Genomic DNA, 22,241 nt, shown 5'->3' on the forward strand with positions numbered 1-22,241 from the left:
GTTATTTAAACCAGTATGCATAACAGGTAGTCATTCATTTGACTTTTTATCACCATATAATTGACTCTTATTTGGAACCTGGGTTACAAGTGTATCCAGGAAGAAAATAATATTAAGAAATCTGGACTAGAACTATACCACCATACTAATAATAATTGACCACTGGTACACACCTGCAATTCCAAGATTTATTAGCAATAAGCAATGCACATTTACTGTATCCCTACAAACAACATGCACAGCATCAAGGACAAATATACCCAGACATTTTGTGTTGATGCCAAAAAGAGTATAACAGTTGTTTACGGGTTATCAGCCATGATCTTCTCGATCCAGGCAAGCAGGGTATGGACGTTGGTAAAAACAGCAGGCTTGTTGGTAGGGCAGCCTTGAAGGGCCCAGGAAGTGACCCCAACCAGGATCCATTTTCCATTCTTCTCACACACCAGGGGACCACCAGAGTCACCCTGAAACCACAAGCAGTTATGTTTGTAAACGCTTAACAATTAAAAGGCATTTAGCTGACACTTTTAATCCAGAGCGATTAAGCAAGGACAGCACATGGTAATACATCAAATTCATAGAAATAGTAATCTAGAATCATAGAATCATGGCCAGTGGGGAATTAACTCATAAATAGCACTGCTCACTTCACATGCGTGACTGACACATGGATCATGAGCTGCAGGTTTTCAGAACGTCATAGACCACATGAGACTGACACAATATGTAGTATGAAAACCTGCTGATCATGTCTGTCTGTCTGTCCGTCCGTCCATCCGTCCGTGCGTGCGTCACGCCTCATGACACACTCCACATATGGCCAAGACATCTCTCCATATATGGAGCTGGCCAATACCTCTACATCTGACCACGGACTACATTTATGGATATAGCTGACCTGTTCTGACATCACAATGATAATGTTCCCACAAGATTATGAATGTGAGAGTTCAAGTGGTTAATGTAATCTTGTATCTTCGAGGACCCCCCTGTTGAAAACCTCTGAGCTAAAGGGTGCTCTGCTGTCTAGGACACTGTTTAACACATTTCAAGTTCAGTATAGTTCTGCACACTGGCTCTCAATGCTGATGTGATGTTTTTAGCTAAAGATACCAATATCAGATGAATCTGTATGATTTAGCCACTCGACCAGCCAGATTAATAGAGTAGTTTAACTCCTGCTTCTCTCCTGTGCCGTTTTCAGAAGCTCTTATGTTTCAGCACCCTAAGGGTGAGAAGCGACAACCTCGCCCTTTAGGGCGTCTTACAGGTTTTATTATTCTGTGACACAAACGCAAATTATCCATTAATTAATACAAGGCTTCACTTCACAGGTTGAGTAACTGATGGGGAAAAATAGGTACATTTGGTTGTGAACAGTTGAGGCCCTTTATCGCGTCTGGTGGGAATGAGCATTTAAGCATAACTCTGTGTTCCGAACAGTCGAGACAGAGTTTGGACATCATCTGGTGATGCTCGCTTTCCGAGGAAAAGTTTTGAGTCTGTCTCTCTGAAGTTTGAAATGCCTGCAACAATGTAGTTATCACCTGCCTCCCCCTTTCTGAAGAAAAATGTGGATGTCCTGAGGAGTAGGTTTGTGCTTTACACTCACAATGCAGATGTTAGCTCCAACACCTCCGGCACAGAGCATCGAGGGGGTGACCCGTCCCCAGTACCAGTTGCTGTTGCAGTCCCTGAAGCTAACGAGGGGCGCACAAGCCTGCTGGAGCTTTTCTGCAGGCTCTTCAGCTGGAACAAAAATAATACACAGGATTCATGTCTTGAACTGTCTTGTGCACACTGGCACTAATCCTTCGATTTAAGCCATGCCGTTATTGTACTCCTGTCATACTTATTTTTGCATTGATATAATGTCTGATTATGTACTTCAACACAACGTGTAACTAATATAAAGAAACAACTCTTACTTTTATCCTTTTGAGAAGGTATTTAAAAATTCGAGGTGAAAACCTCGAAATGTGGGTTTTAATCTAACTTTATTATTTTGTATGAAATCATTTTGAAGCTTTGTGGTTTTTACATTTGTTTTATATTGTGAACAAGACATTTCAAACTGATATGGTAAGCCTACCTGCCTCATGTGTACATGCTATTCTAGATCACTGTATGCCTACTGGTAAAATGGTCCCAATCTGTGGTTGAGGCATGAAAAGTATTTCCTGTTGTTCACTCACAGTCCCAGTGGGTCCGGCCCCAGCCGGTGACCACACACTCCGTGCCGGGAGGAAAGATGTCACTGGTATCAGGTAGACGCACAAGGGACACATAGCGGTCGATCTGGGCAGGTTCTTTCAGTTTGATCAGTGCGATGTCATTGTCTTTAGTTTTGTCATTGTATGCGTCGTATTTGAAGACCTACCGGGGAAATGACACAGTCATCTTAGCTGTTAAAAGGATCCCTGTCTAATAAGCCTTTTATGCCTTAATACAGTATATCGTTTAATTGCCCTCTGTAAGAAAAATGTAAACGTCCTTAAATATTGTATTTATTTGAGAATAGTTCATCTTTTACTCAGTGTGGGACAATGCCAGTCGTAAGTTGATGATGTCATTTGTCCATGTGTGGTCTAGTCCTATGGAATTTATGCTTTTATTTATTCCATATGTAACAGCAGTTAACCCGCCCCGCCAAGAATCACACACCCAAGGCACTGATGATGATGAGGGTTACTTTATGTAGCTCTGCAATGAGGGTAGTGGGACACATACAGGAACATTAGTTAGTGGCTCTGCTGGTTATTGACGTCACACAGCAGATCACAGGAGACTGTGCAGTACATAGCATCTTGTTCTTTTGTACATTCAATATAAAATGCATTCCAAGATGTGAGTTCTACCATATTATTTTAACAGGTGATCGTATAGTGGTTGTTTTTAACTGGTTTTAACATTAATACAATTGCAATGAATTTAATACAAAATATTCCCAACTTACTTTTCCCCACATCATCTTTTTTATATAAAATGAATTAATAAAGTAGAAAATACAAAACGTGAACACAAAATAAATCCTTAAGGTGGCCAACAACGCCCTCTGGCAGTGACCAGAATCATTACAGGTATGGCGCGCTGCTACCTAAAATGGTTACCAAAACAAACAGTGCTGTACACTATGACTCAACAAAATACATACAAAACGTAGTGCAACAACAATTACCTGCAATGAGGGTAGTGAGACACATACAGGAACATAGGTTAGTGGCTCTGCTGGTTATTGACGTCTGAAGGAAAAGACGACAATATTGTCTTTCAGTACAGGTTACATAATGCAACTAACGTGATCCACGTGAGTTAAAACAGATTCAAAACGAAAATACAGCATGTTCACAGTTACTACATGGCTGTGTATCTTAAAATAAATCTCACGTTAGCCTTAATGCACTTTAAGATAACATTTGAGGAGAGCAGACAGAAACGTGTCCTTACCACACAGCAGACCACAGGAGACTGTGGCTGCTTCCTGCCTCCAGGGCACTTTTATACTAGACACCAGCAGAGGGCACTACCGGGCCACTCATTGCAAGGCAAATATATACATATCTTAGCAGGAATTTCACTATAATTAAGGTCCTTCTTCAACCTGTTACATACACCCCCCTGAAATTCTGCTAAATATGGGAAGTGTATCTCTCAAAATAAAACAAACAAAACCATAGGCAAAAAGAAAGTGCATACTCTGAGGTAAAATAAAATAAAAACTGTGCGTTACCAGGAACAAAACTCAAGTACATGTCAGTTCAAAAACTCTCCCAAAAAGGAGTATGTAGAGAAAGAAGGCGATCAAACTCCTAACTAAACACAGACTCAAAGATGCCTGTTACACCTCTGAAATGTAAATCATTGTTCCTATACAGTGACAATCTCAAGCGTACTACTCAAACGCTTCTTTTGGTTATACACTCTCATAACCCTGTTACTCAGACTGAAAGTGCATTCGTAAAGAAATGAATCAAAGAACTAACAGAAACTGTGGACACAGAATCCACATCTAATACGTGGTCATTCATCTCACAAACGAGACGTCTGGGAGGTCTGATTGACCTACGATCCCTGAGACCATGGCGGCCAGACTGTGTGCAAACCACCTGAGCTAAAGGGCCTGGAACGTCTAAGTCAGTGTCTGGAACGGTTGTCTCAGGGGCTTCAGTGTCTGGCGAGTCAACGTTCGGGGGATCAATGTCAGTTGGGTCGTCGTCGGGAGGGGACATGTCTGCGACGGGGGAGTCTTGGGGGACCACATCTTCAGAGCACTGTGGTGGGTCTTCCGTACTGTCAACTGCAGAGTGGGCATCCTCCTGTTCAGCGGCTGGATGGCTGGCTTGACTGGACTCTGTGACTGTGAGAGAGTCAGACTGGGCAACATCAGACCTCTGGTCAAGTGAGTCGTCATCCTCTTCTGAACTGGCTTCATCATCACCCGTCCGCAACAACCAGTTGACTGTACGGACTTCAATGTCTTCGACAGGCACTTCAGGGCACATTTCACTTCCGTGTGCAGCATCATCACACTCTGAGTGCGCAGATTCAGCGTTCACATCTCCTTCGCAGGGCAGGAAGCTAACAGAGAGCAGTAGATTCCTGTGGACGACTCTTTCTCTGCCCGTCAGACAATCCTTGACTCTGTAGACATTGATGTCAGGCTTGACCGACATGACTTCATAAGGGGTTGACTCCCACTTGTCTGCAACCTTGCGTTTCCCAGGTACACCTCTGTTGGCGATCAACACTCTGTCTCCAACGACAAGAGGTGAACCCTTGACCTTGCGGTTGTACAGCTTAGCGTGGCGAGTCTGTTCCTTGAGACTGTTCCTCTGCACAATCTGAGCAGCCTCATGCAGATCTTTCTTCAGTTGGGACACAAAGTCTGAGTGGCTGACAACAGCATCATTGGTCAGAGCATGCTGAAACATGACGTCGACAGGGAGACGAGGGATTCTCCCAAACACAAGGTAGAATGGTGCAAACCCTGTCGTCTCATGCTCCGTGCAGTTGTAGCAGAAGGTGAGCTGCTGCAGCATTTGTGGCCACTTTGCCTTGGGCTGAGGGGGAAGGGTCCTGATCATATTTCCCAGGGTCCTATTAAATCTCTCTGTGACACCATTTCCCATGGGGTGATAAGGAGTGGTATGGGACTTCTGTACCCCAGCCATCTCTAGAAGCTCCTTGATCAGCTTGCTCTCAAAGTTAGCCCCCTGGTCGGAGTGAATACGACGGGGAAAACCATAAATGAGGAAGAAGTCGTTCCAGAGACGACGAGCGACTTGTTTGGCAGTCTGATTCCTGCATGGGAAGGCGTGTGCCATCTTGGAGAAATGATCAGTTACGACTAGAACATCCACAGACTTGTTCCCTTGCTCAGCACTATAAAAGTCTATGCAGACTAACTCCATAGGCTCAGAGGTGACTATGTTCTTGAGTGGCGCACGGCTGTGTGGCTCAGGTGTCTTCCCTACTATGCAGCGTTGACAGGACCGAACATAGTTCACAACATCACGTTCCATGCCACTCCAGAAGAACCGTTGCTTCACCAGCGACAAGGTACGGTGCTGGCCTTGGTGACCTGCTACGTCATGGAGACCATGGAGGACTTTCTGCTTCAACGAGTCTGGCACTATGAACTGGAAGATCTTCTTGTTCATGTGAGGATCTTTCTTTGTCTTGTACAGCATGCCATCTTGTATGGTGAGTTTACTCCAATGCTTCAGCAGCTTGATCACGCTACGTGACTCAACACCTCTCTCACGTTTGGTAGGTCTCTTGTGTCTCTGTACAAAGTACATGACCCTGCTTATCGTGTCGTCGTGCTCCTGCAGACTGACAAGCTGGCTTTGAGGGAGTGCAGTGGACTGGTCTTCCTCTAGTAAAAGATTGAGGGCAGCATCTGTACCCAGTACGTGACTCACACCGCCAGTGGACTGAGCAGTGAGGATGGCAGCGACTTCCTCCGATGCAACTGAGCCACTCGTGTTTGGTGGAACTGCTTCTTGCACTGGTTCGTTCGACATTTCACCACCTTCCACAACAGCTTGACAGTTGTTGGACACTCTGAACACTTCCTGCACAGTTCTGTCGTTCACACCGTTGACTCGCTCTAGCAGCGAGGTATAGGGCTCGGTCACAAGGCGATGACCCACACACGACTGGACAAACGGCTCACGGCTCAAGGCGTCGGCTACGATGTTCTTCGGGCCGGGGATGTACTTCAAGTCGAAGTCGTATGCAGCGAGCTTCGCCACCCAACGCTGTTCACACGCATCAAGTCTGGGTTTGGTCAGAATGTACGTCAAGGGGTTATTGTCAGTCCATGTGGTAAAGTGTCTGCCTTTCAACCAATGGCTGAATTTGTCACATACGGCCCATTTCAAGGCGAGAAATTCAAGCCGGTGTGCAGGGTAATTCAGCTGGGAGCGTGAGAGGGTCCTACTCGCAAAGGCGACTGGTCTGGCTACTTTTCCACCAGGCGGCAGTTGCGACAGGACAGCTCCAATCCCATCAAAGGATGCGTCGACAGCGAGAATGAACGGGGCATTGAAATCAGGGTGAGCTAGAGTAACACTCGCCATGAGGTCCTGCTTCAGCGTCTCAAACGCGGTCTGGCAAGCGTCGGTCCAATCAGCAGGTGACAGCTTGACCTGACCTCCTTTCTTGACAGGTTTGCGACCTTTCTTGTTCTTGCGCTGAGCACCAGGTTCGGCTGTGAGCTTGAATAACGGTTTTGCCTTCGCAGAGCATGACTCGATGAAACCTTGATAGTACATAATCATGCCCAGATACGATCTGATCTTGCTAGGGCAAGGTGTCTTCCCATCAGATTCCATGAGGTCAGTAACTTGGAGGTCATTTATGGCTCTCACTTTCTCTGGGTCAGTTCGAACTCCATCTTCACTGATGACGTGCCCAAGAAACTTCACAGTCCTCCTGAGGAAGAAGCATTTCTTGGGTGCGAGCTTAAGGTTGTGTTCCTTGAGTCGGGCAAACACCATCTCTATGCGTCGGAGTGCAGCTTCCTCAGTCGGCGCAAATACCATCAGGTCGTCAAGGTAACACAACAGGCTTGTGAAATTCTCGTCACCGAATATGGACATCATCATCCTCATGAACGTTGCCGGACTGTTACATAGGCCTTGAGGAAGTCGATTCCATTCATGTAGTCCAAAGGGAGACGAGAACGCAGTATACTTCTTGTCATCAGGGTGCAAGGGGACGTTATAAAAGCCTGATGTCAGGTCCATCGTGGAGAAGAATGCATTCCCACCGAGTGCAGCTAGAGCGTCGGCCTGATGAGGCAGTGGGTAGGCATCTTTCACCGTTCTTGCGTTAAGCCATCTGAAGTCAGTGCAGACTCTGAGCTCTCCATTCGGCTTCCATATGAGAACGAGCGCAGACGCATATTCACTGCTCGACTTCTGAATAATGCCCTTTTCTTCCATCTCATTCAGAGTCGTTCTCAACTTTTCATACTGGCTTGGCGGTATGCGTCTGTAGGGTAGACGGAATGGCTTGTCGTCGACAAGGTGGATGCGATGCACAAACCCCTTAGCTTCTCCACAGTCCAGCTTGTGTCGGGAGAAGATTGACTCATACTGTTCGATGATGTGAAGGAGCTTGTCTCTCCACTGCAGCGACACCTCACACGACTTCAGGTCAAGATCTTGCAGGCCCAGAGCCTCTAGTGCACGCACCATGTCCTCTTCTGACCTTGGCTGCACATCTTCACTCTGCACACACTGCACGTTGCACTTGACTTCGTCCGCTTCAGGCAGGTCTTCTACTGCAATACAGGGAGACACATCTGCTATCTTGGCGTTCCTTCTCAGCACCACAGTTTTGTCCGTTGGATTTATGACTTTAACGGGCACCCATCGATCTCCCCAAAGAGGAGTAACGACTCTTCCGACTAGTATGTGTTTGGGTCTGGCTTTAGACTGCGTCGGCTCAACGACCACTGTACTGCCGGCTGACATCACTGCTGACTCGGGTAACTTGCCCCAGACAAGGTGTTCACTCTGCGGTTTCAGTGTCACGCAACTCTTGACTTTCACCGTACCAACCTTATCTGGAATGCAATCACCCCTCCATCTCTCTGTGTTGGAAAGCAGTGACAGGAATTGGCAGTGGTCATCAGACTGACCATTGTTGGGCGAGGAAACTAGTCTCCAGTAGCCGTCGGTGCTTTTCAGTTGAGTTAGGATGTGCTTGATGGCATTGCTGCCAAGGATCATCTGTTCCGTCTGGCCTGGAACAACCATTGCTGGAATGATCATTCTGCATCCGTAAACAGTGACATCAAGGTCATACATGTCTTTGGGGGAAACGCGGTGTCCACCGCAACCTATAATGACATAATCATCAGCTGTGTCTTTTCTCATGTCAGGGCAATGCTCAAGCAGGGACTCAACAGCAGACTCACTTAGTGTACAGGCCATTGAACCGCTGTCCAATAGTGCTTTGAGAGTGGGGCCATTCTTCACAGACACAGGTGTGTAGAACAGGCTGTTGGTCTCTGCTATTCTCTGGGATCCCTGAAATATCAGTTTCTTGGATGAGGGTATCGTACTGCTGTATAACTGGTAGAGGGACTCATTATCTTGCATGTCGGGTTCCTCATTACTGGTGGGAGGCTTATTGGGTTGATCTGCACTGTCCTCCCCTATGTGCAGATCAATCAGTTTTCCTGATGCTCCGGGACAGCCTTCTTTTGTGGACAGCCACGGCGCGAATGGCCCGGGGCGTGGCAGTGGAAACAAAGTCTTTTCTCGCGGCAATGAGAGAAAGCACTGTGATCATCAGCTCTGCAAATTAAACATGGCTTGCTAGTGAAACCATCGATGCGGTCTTCAGGTTTGAGCGGAGCTCGCCTCCTCACTTGTGACTGGTCAGAGGCTCCACGCAGCAGAACCTTCTCCAACATAGCCATCACCTCTGCTAGTGGGACATACTGTGGGCTCTGTGCCTGAGGTGGCTCGTGGCTGCTGTTAGTATGGACTGGGCTATAGCTCACCTCTGCTTTGTGCACAGCAATGTCCACCTTCTTCACAGGGTGCACTGGGGAAGATGCTTTGCTGCTCATCTCGGCGTGGTACTCGTTTAGCACCTCCAGTACTTCACATGCTGACCACTTGTCAATAGTTTTGGATCTGAAAGTGAGCGTTAGGTCTTTGCAGGGACAGTTCCTAATAAACATGCGAGTCACTTCCATCTCAGGGTTGTCCAGTGTTTTGCCCTGTTCTTTCAGACAGTCAGTGGCAAGGTCAGCTGCTCTGTTTAGTCTCAGCCAGTAGTCATAGGGGTCTTCATGGTCATTGGGCAAAGTCGAGTAAAAGTCAGCTAAGGGGACAGCAGAGTACCTAGTAGAACTAAAGTGCTTTCTGAGAAGACCATAAATCATGTCAGGGTGAGCATAAACATCAGTGTTGCTGTTTCTAATGCCAAATTTAACAACATCCTTAGCTTTTCCTCTCAAATGCATAAGGATTTCCTCAGCCTGCTCTTCAACCCTTACATTACTCTTTTTAATGAATGTTCTCATCAGATCTTCCCATTCGTACACTGTGATTGAGTCTGAGCCATCTCCTATAAAAGATGGTGGTTCTTTGACCTTTCTCTGCGTAACAACATGCACCTGAGATAAATCTGATACATGGGTGGACTGACTCAATGTGTTCACTACATCTTGTGTGGCAACAGAACTGGGAGCAACAGTGTTGTGTGGCTGTATGCGTGACATAATGCTGTCAGCTAGTTGATGTCCTATTTCCTGAATAACAGTCCTCATTTGGTCATTCACACACTCAGAACTGTCATTAGTAGGATTTGGTGTAGATGTGACCTGAGCTACAGGTGAGCTGGTGTGATGGTCAGCTACATCATGGACCCTAGCTCTAGGAACTGCCTCTAAAGAGGGCATACCAACACCAGGGGCAGGACTATCAAAGGAAAAAGGGATGGGGGTAGGCATACCCCTGCCCCTATTAACATTAATGGGTGTGCCAAACCGTGGCATGAAGCCATTACTCTGCGTAGACATTTTTCAAAAGTGTTTGACACAATTAGGATGCTCAAAATCCCAAACTCAAAATATTTCACCTTGGAAAGTGAAATCATCAATCAATAGGAAAACAAAAAAACATGAAAATAAATCAGCAGACTACGTGACACGCTACTGGTGCAACACGTAAATATCTCTGTGCCTCTATGACACACTGTACAGTGTACAGTAATTAGCCTCACTGCACTGCTATGCTAAACTGTAAACCCATACTGTAAACCGATGAAGTGGTGTGGCTGGCAGGACGGTCATCCGGTTCGATGAACTTGATAGTAGTCACGGGTCATGGCACCAATGTAACAGCAGTTAACCCGCCCCGCCAAGAATCACACACCCAAGGCACTGATGATGATGAGGGTTACTTTATGTAGCTCTGCAATGAGGGTAGTGGGACACATACAGGAACATTAGTTAGTGGCTCTGCTGGTTATTGACGTCACACAGCAGATCACAGGAGACTGTGCAGTACATAGCATCTTGTTCTTTTGTACATTCAATATAAAATGCATTCCAAGATGTGAGTTCTACCATATTATTTTAACAGGTGATCGTATAGTGGTTGTTTTTAACTGGTTTTAACATTAATACAATTGCAATGAATTTAATACAAAATATTCCCAACTTACTTTTCCCCACATCATCTTTTTTATATAAAATGAATTAATAAAGTAGAAAATACAAAACGTGAACACAAAATAAATCCTTAAGGTGGCCAACAACGCCCTCTGGCAGTGACCAGAATCATTACAGGTATGGCGCGCTGCTACCTAAAATGGTTACCAAAACAAACAGTGCTGTACACTATGACTCAACAAAATACATACAAAACGTAGTGCAACAACAATTACCTGCAATGAGGGTAGTGAGACACATACAGGAACATAGGTTAGTGGCTCTGCTGGTTATTGACGTCTGAAGGAAAAGACGACAATATTGTCTTTCAGTACAGGTTACATAATGCAACTAACGTGATCCACGTGAGTTAAAACAGATTCAAAACGAAAATACAGCATGTTCACAGTTACTACATGGCTGTGTATCTTAAAATAAATCTCACGTTAGCCTTAATGCACTTTAAGATAACATTTGAGGAGAGCAGACAGAAACGTGTCCTTACCACACAGCAGACCACAGGAGACTGTGGCTGCTTCCTGCCTCCAGGGCACTTTTATACTAGACACCAGCAGAGGGCACTACCGGGCCACTCATTGCAAGGCAAATATATACATATCTTAGCAGGAATTTCACTATAATTAAGGTCCTTCTTCAACCTGTTACACATACATTCCATAGGGCTGGACCACACATGGACAAATGACATCATCAGCTTGTGTCAGGCTTGCGTAGCCAGACTATAGCTGAATTCCAATCCGAAGGGTTCGCACTTTGAAGTGCGCATTTGAAGGGCTATGATGTCACTGGGCCGCGCCAAATAGCAATCTACAAGCTCACAATGCGTTGCGTTGCGACGCATTGTGAGCTTGTAGATCTGTGACCAGTGACGTCATAGCCCTTCAAATGCGCACTTCAAAGTGCAAACCCTTCGGATTGGAATTCAGTTTATATCACATTTTGCACCAGTGGATTCGTCTGGTTCCAGGCTAGCATTGTTCCTCTTGAGTAGATATTTCTTATTTTTTTTAATTTGTAATCTTCGTTATAGACGGCAATAGGCCTATTAGCCACCGATCCTTTTAAGGAGTATTATGTGCAAGAAGCCAGATGTTGCTGCGTGTTGATTGAATGCCTCATGGCTTTAACCATGTTTTACAATCTGTAGTACCACACACACACACACACACACGCACACGCACACGCACACGCACACGCACACGCACACGCACACGCACACACACACACACACACACACACACACACGTATACATACATACATACATACATACATACCAGGGGTGTAACGATACATTTTAATAGCGATTCGATACAATATCACGATACATGGTTGACGATACGATACATGGATGATATTGGTTCATTCATGGCGATACGATACCATTCGATTCAATGATTTAAAATCGATGTAGTAACTATTTAGCAAAGAAATTAAATCTGTGTGAAAGGTGTGGATAGTGCAGGTTTTTAAGGGAAACATGTATTATTATGGATATAAATAAGTAAACACAGTGATTATCTGCCAAATACATGGACATTGTATATTGGCAAACCTGCACGTTGACATGAACCCAGAGATTACACACATTTATCGATAGACCAGTGTAGCTATATGGAAAGGAATATATATATATATATATATATATATATATATATATACATATATATACATATATATATACACATATAGGAGCAGGTTGGGTTAGCGCCCCAGCCTGTGTCTTCCGTGAGGAAGAAGCCCAACAAATCCACGTGAGGCCTTTAGGAGGGCCATTCAACTGCAGCAGCTGAATGGAATGTTTGGATTGGGGTCTGGTGCAACGCACAGGTTCTGAACCTGGTGAGAGCAGGAGAGGACCTGGTGAGACGTAGGAGGAGCCCGGCCAGGAGTCAACCCATAGAGCCTAGTTCTTCCACGCGCCAGAATGGTACCCCCAGTCCCGGCAGAGTAGTTCCGGTGCTGCACATTGAGTGACCCTGTCTTTCCCTAATAGGACTGATCGTGGATAGCTACTGGGACGTAAGTCGGGACTTGATCAACCCCGGCTGGGTCACCTGGGCGAGGGTGTATGATGTTGCGAGACCCGAAACACCCATCGACCCCAGGCTACATCACTGATGATACGTCCCAGCTGCATCCTTGTGATGTTTTTTACACTATATACATATATATATATATATATATATATATATATATATATATATAAATAAAATGAAGGTAATTGAGATCACTCCGATAACAAATGTAACAACATAATGTTGTGTCTGTATTACAGTGTATCATGCAATATAAAACAGACCACCTACCTCTAGAATATCGTGGTTTTTCGGAACTTTCTTGGGTTCTTGGGTTTCTAGGTTGTGCTGGCCCAGGATTACAAGGTCATTAGGACTGAAAAGATGGTAAAAGATTTATGGAAAATACTTGTATGAGCCTCAGGGACCTCTCCCCACACAAAAGAAGAACACCAATTCACCCTTTGTTAGCCTTCTGGTTGGTCCCTGACTGACCAACCAACAGGCTCTATCTGCCTTGTCCCACCCTGGTTCCGCATTTTTGAGCGGTGGTCACAACGCTCCTATACGTGGCCGTGTGTGTGGGTATGTCTGTCTGTCTGCGTGTCTGTCTGTCTGTCTGTCTGTCTGTCTGTAGCCTGCAGTAACCTTTTCTGACCACACATGTTAAGGGAGGGGCGCTGTTGTTCAGGCCAGGCCAGACCAGGCACACACACACACACACACACACACACGCACACACACACACACACACACACACACACACACACACACACACACACACACACACACACACACACACACACACACACACACACACACACACACACAGGGGGGAAGGGGGGGGGGGGGGGGGACCACCGCTCAGTTCACACGGGTGTGATTTTTTATGTTGAATTTGCTAAAACATAACAATAACAATATGAAGCAAATGAATTAAAATAGTAGAGGATGGAGTGTCCCACAAAGTGTCCCACCAAGACACAGCAACCAATGGGTGTGAAGAGGGGGTGGGACAATAGGCGGGGACTTGACAAAGGGTGAATTGGTTGAGTCGTAACAGGTTGCTTTGGGGTTTTGTACCCATGTTATACTTATTTTGTTCTCATATTATGTATCTATTATTGATTACCGGTATACTACGTGTGTGTGTGTGTGTGTGTGTGTGTGTGTGTGTGTGTGTGTGTGTGTGTGTGTGTGTGTGTGTGTGTGTGTGTGTGCTTATGTGTGTGTGTGTGTGTGTGTGTGTGTGTGTGTGTGTGTGTGTGTGTGTGTGTGTGTGTGTGTGTGTGTGTGTGTGTGTGTGTGTGTGTGTGTGTGTGCTTATGTGTGTGCATGCATTTTTCTTGCTTAAGGTCTCAGTTTTGGAAATGCTACAGTACTGTATGTGGATAGAATAGAATATCTAGTTCAGAGGGAGACATTGTCTACTGTACCTGACGTAGCAGTGGGCAGCAGTCACTACCCAGCGCTTGTTGATCAATGATCCACCACAGTAATGCTTGTTAACAGGACCACGTTTCTGTTAGCGACAATAGGATTTCTCTAACTTAGAGTGTCTCAGTAATTCAGCTATTGTATTTAATGATATGCCAAAATGCACTGTCCAGTCTATCAGTAACATTTGTGGATAATGAAATGTTACACTTAAACAAAGTGTTGTATATGATGTACCTGCAGGGAGACTTGCCAGGGCCAGGAGTGAGCCCTGGCCTCCTCACCATTGATGATACCCAATCCATCTTTGGGAAGACATTTGGGGACTTTTGGCTTGATGGTAGGAACACCAGGGTCTGAAAAACATATTATGCATGCATGCACACATGTGCATCTGTTAGCCTCATAGCATAATTGCCTTAGTCAACCTTTTGGTCAAATTAAATGCTGCATTAATTTGTGCCTTATGTCCTCAGCCAATTAGAATGGTTGTTACATTCCAAAATAACTTCCTGCCGAAGTCATTTTACGTCAACTTGTTTGACTTATCCAGAAATTCTAACAAGTAACAAGCATTCTGAGGATATTGGCAATAATTCAGGGTGAATTAGCAGTGTTAGGAATTAAGCTGAAATAAATGAAGGCAGATAATTGCCTCATGATTGTCTAAGTCAGGGGTCTTCAACATTTTCATGCCAGAGACTCCTTAGCTGAGAGAGAGATGAAGCAGGGACCCCCCACAAACTTTCATAGATTCCAAATTTCATTGTTTGACAGCACAATCACAACCACTTGAACCGTAATATGTAATAAACTTGACCTTTCACTCTCTACTTTGTCTGCTCTACACCAAAGCTCTTTGCCGAAAAATAGCCGATATTAATAAAGCAATTATTTGGATGGCTACTTTTCTACTTAATCATACAGTTCATGTCTAAACTCTACCCACCTGGGTCCTCAACCCTCACATCTTCAGGGGAATGCAGGTGGACTGCTGATGCCAACTGTGTGCCTGTTGAAATGAAGGAGAGTACCAGTTAAACCTGCGTGGGCAATACAATTTAAGAATTACCATATTTTGGACCAAATGATTTAACTGACACCTTTTATTAACAAAAAAGCACAATGAACACATATTTGGACATAATCTGTCGAAAGGATAAAAAAAAAGAAAGAAAAAAATCCCATTTAAATAATATTTTTGCTGTGCAACCTCCTTAATTTCTCTCAGTAAAATAAAGGAAGAAATGTTCAGTTACCTGAACTATGTGACGTTTCGAGCCTGGTAGCTCTTTCTCAGACAAACTGGACATTTTTGGTTGTTTTTAAAAGTCCCTCTGAATATCACAGTATAGGCCTATAAATGTTTACCTTGTGGAATCAATGATTGATCTTCGTCAGCTAATGTAGCCTATAACAACACAATAATGGCTAAATCCTTCACAGAAATCCACCTACCAAGTCCAATTTAGTTTTAACAATCTGATAAATATGTTTGGTTATTTCTCTTGGAATCAAAACAACAAGCTGTGAGACACGCTCCTGGCTCATTATGAGACCAGGGAGGGGTAAAAGTGAATGAAGTGAATGATTCAGAAGTTATACTGTACCTGCGTTGCAGACCAAGAAGAAGATGATCCAGATTTTCTTCATGTGTACCTCAGCTTCTGGACCTGGCTGTGGTCCAGAGTGTAGTCTTCACTGAACAAGTCTTTCTCTTATAGCTCTTTTCTTATGACGCACTTTGACGCACGTCGTTTCTCGGCAAGTCTGTGGCTTCTAGGTGTTTGCAGATGCAAAGGTGTGAAAGGAGAGGAAGCGGACACATTTCTGAGTATAACTGACCACAGTGGGTGGGGGGTGGAGGTGGGGGGGATGGGACATTAATTGCTGTTCCATTGAAATGTACCCCTAATCTGGCCCAGTGGCCCAGTGTTACCTTCATGTCTCATTCTTTACCATCGACCTTAAGCCGCTATAGCGGTGGTGATTCACAGGGAACAAGCATTTCATTCAAATAGCTGTCAACTGTCATCTTAAATGAATGTTGTACGAAGACAGTGTTAGGATAAATTATGATACATAATTATGTTATTGGTGTATGAAGCTCATATGACCATATAAGATATTATTATGAACTGAACTCACAGTATAAGAGACCACATTTTGGTCGCATACTGTAGGTTCAGGCAAACTGATTAAAGGTCATAATAACTTTGAATGCCCTGAATGTAATCATGTTTTGATACTATGATATAAGTCACGAGTGGTGGAAAATTACCAACACTACGTGTCACTTTCTTCCTGTTACTTCCTTGTTATTATATGGGAACGAATCAATAAGTTCCACGACTTCTTACTGTCATAACTGTACTCTTTATATACATGTTAAACTTCCATTTTGGGAGAGAGAGAATGCTCGACCTACCGTTAGGGTGGGGAGAGATTTAGAACTGTCTGTCTACCTTGTCTGTCTCTCCTCAATACAGCAATATAAGAAATATAGTCCTTTGGCTCTTTGTATCTGAAACCAGACAGGAAAATCTCTATAATTGCTGTATTTTCAGACAAAGGAATTTATTTAGACAACAGTGTTTATATGAGTTTTCGATTAATGTGGAACCGCGTGGACCCCCAGGAGCAGCGGACCGTGTTGGACCGTCTTCCTTGAGGTTGGATACTCCCCCGGTCCTGGGCTGCATCTGGGATTTCCACGCTCGGCAAATTCCTAAGTTGATTAAGATAAGTACATATTTACTAAATCCCTGTAACGTGTTGTGTCTTTGAATTTTGAATTAACGATGTTAATGTTATGATAATTGATATGATTTGTGAATGATGTTCTCCCTCCGTCTGGAGGAGTCCTAAGCTCCTAATAATGTTTTGGTTTGACACGCGTCGTAAATTAACCCTTATCTATAGATACTGAATGGTCGTAACTCGTAAAACTCTTTGTTTCTTCTTACAAAGTTTAAGGGTGTGTGTACAAACTCCCTATTCTATTTTTATCTATTTCTCATGGTTTGGTCTCCCTCTCTCGTCGTGATGAGGAGACAATACTGATTTTCAAACTTTAACTTTTTTCGGTACAGTTGTTTTTGTCATTATTTGTTTGTCTGGACCCTATGAAGGGTCATTATTTCCCCACTGTAGACCCAGGCAGAATCTCTGTATAGTACAGTTGGATGTTATTTGTCCTCCGCAAGTCAGCGGAGTGTTTAGTTATCTGTTTATGTACCGATACTACTGTGTTTATTTAGGTCTCTCACTTTCATGGCTTGGCCCAGCCATTTGGAAATTGAGAAACAATATTTTTATCTTTGACTATGTTACTGACCATTTCTGTCTTCTGTAATGAATAATATTAAGTAGGCTACTTTTAAGACATTTTAAAATGTCTCTGAGAAATTAAAGTTAAGATTTAAGACTAAGAATAACTAACTCAAATTATTGATGCCTAAATTAATTTAAACTGTTGTAACTTTAAGATTTTAGAACCTCTCATAGGACTATGGGTGTGTATTATACTATAATTTCATTTATTTGATGAATGGATTCTGTGAGAATGAGTTTGCCGTAGGCTACTGTATGTGTGAGGGCGTGCACGAATTTTGGGGAAGTGCGTGTGAGTGGTATTCTGAGAGAGTGCGCGGGCGTGCATGCCGCCCCCCCCTCCCTCATCTTGTCAACCCCCCCCCCCCCCCAACTCTGTGTCTCTGACCCAGTATGTGAGTGTGTGTGCACTTCTGAGTGCAGCGTCTGTTTGACTGTCAGCTAGAAACCACCTGGAGCCTTCAAGGTCAGATGGTCTGTGTGTGAGAGATTTGTTTTGGGAACATGTCTCTGTTTTGACCTCCTCTCTTCCATTTTTCGTCAACATTAAATTGTTTTCTGTTTAAGGTATTTTGTTGACGCTCTATCCTGTCTTGTTATGAATACATTTTAGAAAAACTTCATTACCCATAAACCTCTGTTCAGGGAACTTCCTGTCCCCTGGTTACCATAACAACCTTTAGACACAAGGTCGCTTCTCGCACTTAGGGCGTATTACTTATCACTGACTCCCCTGTGCCCAAGCTGCTACTGTACTGTACTGTAGTGCATGAATTAAAGATTTAAACAATTTAAATTATTTTATTTAACTTTTATGTCACAACTATAAGTTGTAACAAGAAGGGGAGTGTTTAATATATTTTAATTGTTTAATATATTTAAATTTTGATTTGATTTTAATTTTAATTTGATTTTAATTTATTTAATTTGTTTTTTCATCGATTTAAGATTTATTTGAAACTTAATTTGAAATGTTTCTGTTTACATGGGCTGACGGTGACGGAGAGAGGACTGCAGTGTGGGGAAGGAGGAGAATCGGGTCATCATCGAAAACCACCTGACTGATGGGGTGCAGACGAACCACAACCTGAGGCCAGGCCAGCAGTGCATGCCAATCAACCGCAGTGGCACGATGTAAAAATCGTGCCTTGTCGGTGAGTTTTCGGTTGCACTGTTGTGATGCCATGTAGCACTACAAGCGCTATACATGAAGAATTAAATTGTTATGAACAAATAACTGGCCAGGTCCTTCGTCCCCCCTAGGAACTACCTGAGAAGAAAGAAGCGACCCAGAAGAAAACGACCCCACATCAACTGCATCCTGCGTCCTCCTCCCTCACGTCTCTACAATGCCCCACCACGTCATCATCATCATCATCATCATCATCATCGTCATCATCATCATCATCATCACCATCGTCATCCGATCACTGGACTTATGGACTTTTTTTTTATTCATCTTTTATTACAGGTTTTCATTTTTCATTCTTTATTTTTATCTGTTTATTCAATTTTAATTCTGTCTTCATTCATCTGTAAGAAACGATGAATGAAGGTGTCAAGTTTCTTTAACTTTAAGGATTTATTACAGTTCCCTTTTTGAAAATTTGAATTTCTAAATATTATTAAAGTCTTCATAATATTATTATTATTATTACCCTGATAAAATGTTTAATATGGAGGTCATATGAACCTCATACAAAAATTAAAAGGATAGATTGTTAGGATAAATTATGATACATAATTATGTTATTGGTGTATGAAGCTCATATGACCATATAAGATATTATTATGAACTGAACTCACAGTATAAGAGACCACATTTTGGTCGCATACTGTAGGTTCAGGCAAACTGATTAAAGGTCATAATAACTTTGAATGCCCTGAATGTAATCATGTTTTGATACTATGATATAAGTCACGAGTGGTGGAAAATTACCAACACTACGTGTCACTTTCTTCCTGTTACTTCCTTGTTATTATATGGGAACGAATCAATAAGTTCCACGACTTCTTACTGTCATAACTGTACTCTTTATATACATGTTAAACTTCCATTTTGGGAGAGAGAGAATTCTCGACCTGACCGCTATGGTTGGGGGGAGAGATTAGAACGCTACCACCAGGATGGCAGCCCACTGCTCTGTCTACCTTGTCTGTCTCTCTTCAATACAGCAATATAAGAAATATAGTCCTTTGGCTCTTTGTCTTATTTTAACTATGGATTTTGAGATCCATATTTATCTTTAATAATTTATCTAATAATAGACAGCATACTTGTTTTTGTCTCAGACCCTGAGCCCCGGTCTCTACCCTCTTTAATTAAAAAAAATAAATATATATATATATTTATATTATATTATTTATATATATATATTATATATATATATATATATATATATATATATATATATATATATATATATTTATATTATATTATTTATATATATATATTATATATATATATATATATATATATATATATATATATATATATATATATATATATATATATATCCTTGTTTATTTCAGTCAATAGCCTAGCTATTTAGTCAAAGTCAGAGGCCAACCCTCTTACTCCTTATTGTCCCAAACAACTCTTTCAGTTGGTCTCCTTTGACTGGCCCCTACCTTTGGGCATCAAATACTTTTTGGTGTTTTGTTGATTGTGTTCTATGTTTTTGTATAGTTCTGCTGTCTGTGTCTGTTGTTGTTTATGTAAGTTTTGACAGGTTTGTAAGTGTGAAAAATAAGAAAAGCGTGTTAATGATTAAAGACAAATACCCCTAATGAAGACACAAGTAGCCTAGTATTTAAGTCTAAAATAAAAATAGAAATAAAATAATTTATAATTCATAATGTGAGGGGTTGAGGGGTGAGGGGGCTGGTGATTGAAGACTCATGGACAACTCCGTGCCTGCTCAGCTATCCTCCATTGGTAGACCATGGTTTAAGGGGCACGTCCCGTTTTGGCGACGTAGCGTTAAGGCGACGTAGCGTTAAGGCGACGTAGCGATAAGGCGAAATACAAGTGTACTAACAGCCTTCAGGCAGCAATTAGCGATGGACGACTCTCTCTCTCTCTCTCTCTCTCTCTCTCTCTCTCTCTCTCTCTCTCTCTCTCTCTCTCTCTCTCTCTCTCTCTCTCTCTCTCTCTCTCTCTCTCTATAGGCTATTAAGCCTACTTGATTCATTTAACAATTAACAGCCCAAGAACGTGTGGCCAAATAAAAACATTGCCTAATAAGCGTCACCGTTTCCACATCAAATAATCTCTCTCTGTCTCTTTCTTTCTTTACAAGCAACGGATCCATAAATACTGTATATTTCCTATCCTTATCAGGTTGGAAATGTGAAGCTAAATTAATAAATAACCTAAATAAAAACAATAAAATAATGCATAGGCCTACTCCCAAGTCCCAAATGTTGAATCTAGCATAGGCATATATGCGTGTGAGCCATAACTTAAACAAGAACAGATCTAACAGGATGCACAGGATTCATTTTGCCCTGAAACATAACAGCCGTGCTATAAGGAATCCTATACTGTACTATCAGACAGTAAGCTTGCAAATCAGTTATTTTTGCGCACCGCACACGATTACTATGGACATCTTACTGCCGTCCCAAGCCTGAATGGAAATTTGCATGTCGCCCTATCAGTACGGTAGGAGACACCATTAGTACGTTTGCCGCTGTTAGTACACTTCGCCTTATCGCTACGTTGCCAAAACGGGATAATCCCCGGTCCAGAGCTAGAACCATAGAACAGGAGATATGGCAGATTCTTCTTCGTGGGTTGAATGGAACCGGATGGGGAAGGGATGTTTTGTTTCCGGGTTATTTCGTCTCCTAGCAACTATTAGCAACTGTAGCTTGGTAGAACGATAGTTTAGAGCCATTAAATAAAATGCTAAGAAGGAGATATCCGACTTTGGCAGAAGTTAGTAACCAAGAGCTGTGTTAAATACATACATGACGTGCATACATACATACGTACATACGTACATACATACATACATACATACATACATACATACATACATAACATAAGAAAGACCAATGCCATTAAGACTCGTTTACAATCCACTTCTCTCGCTTGAACTTGACTGACTGTGTGGCTCATGGCTGAACTCTGACCAGTGTTTGTGACATCCACCGTTGGTCCACCGTCCACCCACCTTAAGCTGGCCTTACACCTGCTGATTTTGACAAGATTTTGGAAAGATTGGAAATAATTTTAAAAGACCCTCTCCAATATTTCAGTCTTTAGATGTGAGTGCCGCTAAAGATTTTATAAAGACTGATTCAAGATTACTTTTTATTTGCTGAAATAGGCCTATAGTAGCCATGTGCATTAATGTAAAATAACTAAGTACATTTACTTTATATTCTACTTAACTACAATTTTGACTTATTTGAGTATTTTTCCAATGCTTTTACTTCTAGCCCATTACATAGGATCCAAACATTGTACTTTTAGACCACTACATGTATTTGTCAAATGTATTTACTTGTTACTTTGCAGATATACATATAAGAACCACTTTAGCCCATATTTTATACCTAAGCTGTTAGAAAATGGCAGATCTACAAGCTCACAACGCGTCCCGATGCAACACGTTGTGAGCTTGGCTTTTTTCAAACCTTTTCTACTTTTACTTTTGGTACTTTAAATACATTTCGATATCAATACTTTTGTACTTTTGTAACAGAGTATTTCTACATTGCAGTATTGATACTTTTAGTT

The 22,241-nt window shown here is 42.7% G+C and overlaps 1 protein-coding gene across 1 annotated transcript; it reads right to left on the reverse strand.

Moving 5' to 3' along the window:
- Positions 1 to 241: 241 nt before the first annotated feature.
- On the reverse strand, positions 242 to 15,894 carry LOC308302112 (chymotrypsinogen A-like). Its single transcript, XM_080746307.1, has 8 exons — positions 15,769 to 15,894; positions 15,108 to 15,170; positions 14,396 to 14,514; positions 14,158 to 14,243; positions 13,013 to 13,097; positions 2,199 to 2,379; positions 1,616 to 1,752; positions 242 to 467 (listed from the first exon to the last, which is right to left on the reverse strand). Exons 1-8 carry the CDS (start codon positions 15,809 to 15,811, stop codon positions 303 to 305), a joined length of 879 nt encoding a protein of 292 aa, XP_080602433.1. The 5' UTR covers positions 15,812 to 15,894; the 3' UTR covers positions 242 to 302.
- Between the last annotated feature and the right edge of the window lie 6,347 nt (positions 15,895 to 22,241).

Source organism: Nannobrachium achirus (assembly GCF_963921795.1).
Source record: "Nannobrachium achirus genome assembly, chromosome: 17".
In the NCBI taxonomy this organism is placed as follows: Eukaryota; Metazoa; Chordata; class Actinopteri; order Myctophiformes; family Myctophidae; genus Nannobrachium; species Nannobrachium achirus.

Excerpts from the sequence above, each read along its gene's own strand:
- LOC308302112 (XM_080746307.1), bottom strand. The coding sequence starts at position 15,811 with ATGAAGAAAATCTGGATCATCTTCTTCTTGGTCTGCAACGCAG. Across the intron at positions 15,171-15,768 it reads CTTCTTGGTCTGCAACGCAG|GCACACAGTTGGCATCAGCA; the intron begins GTACAGTATAAC and ends TCATTTCAACAG. Across the intron at positions 14,515-15,107 it reads TGTGAGGGTTGAGGACCCAG|ACCCTGGTGTTCCTACCATC; the intron begins GTGGGTAGAGTT and ends TATGTTTTTCAG.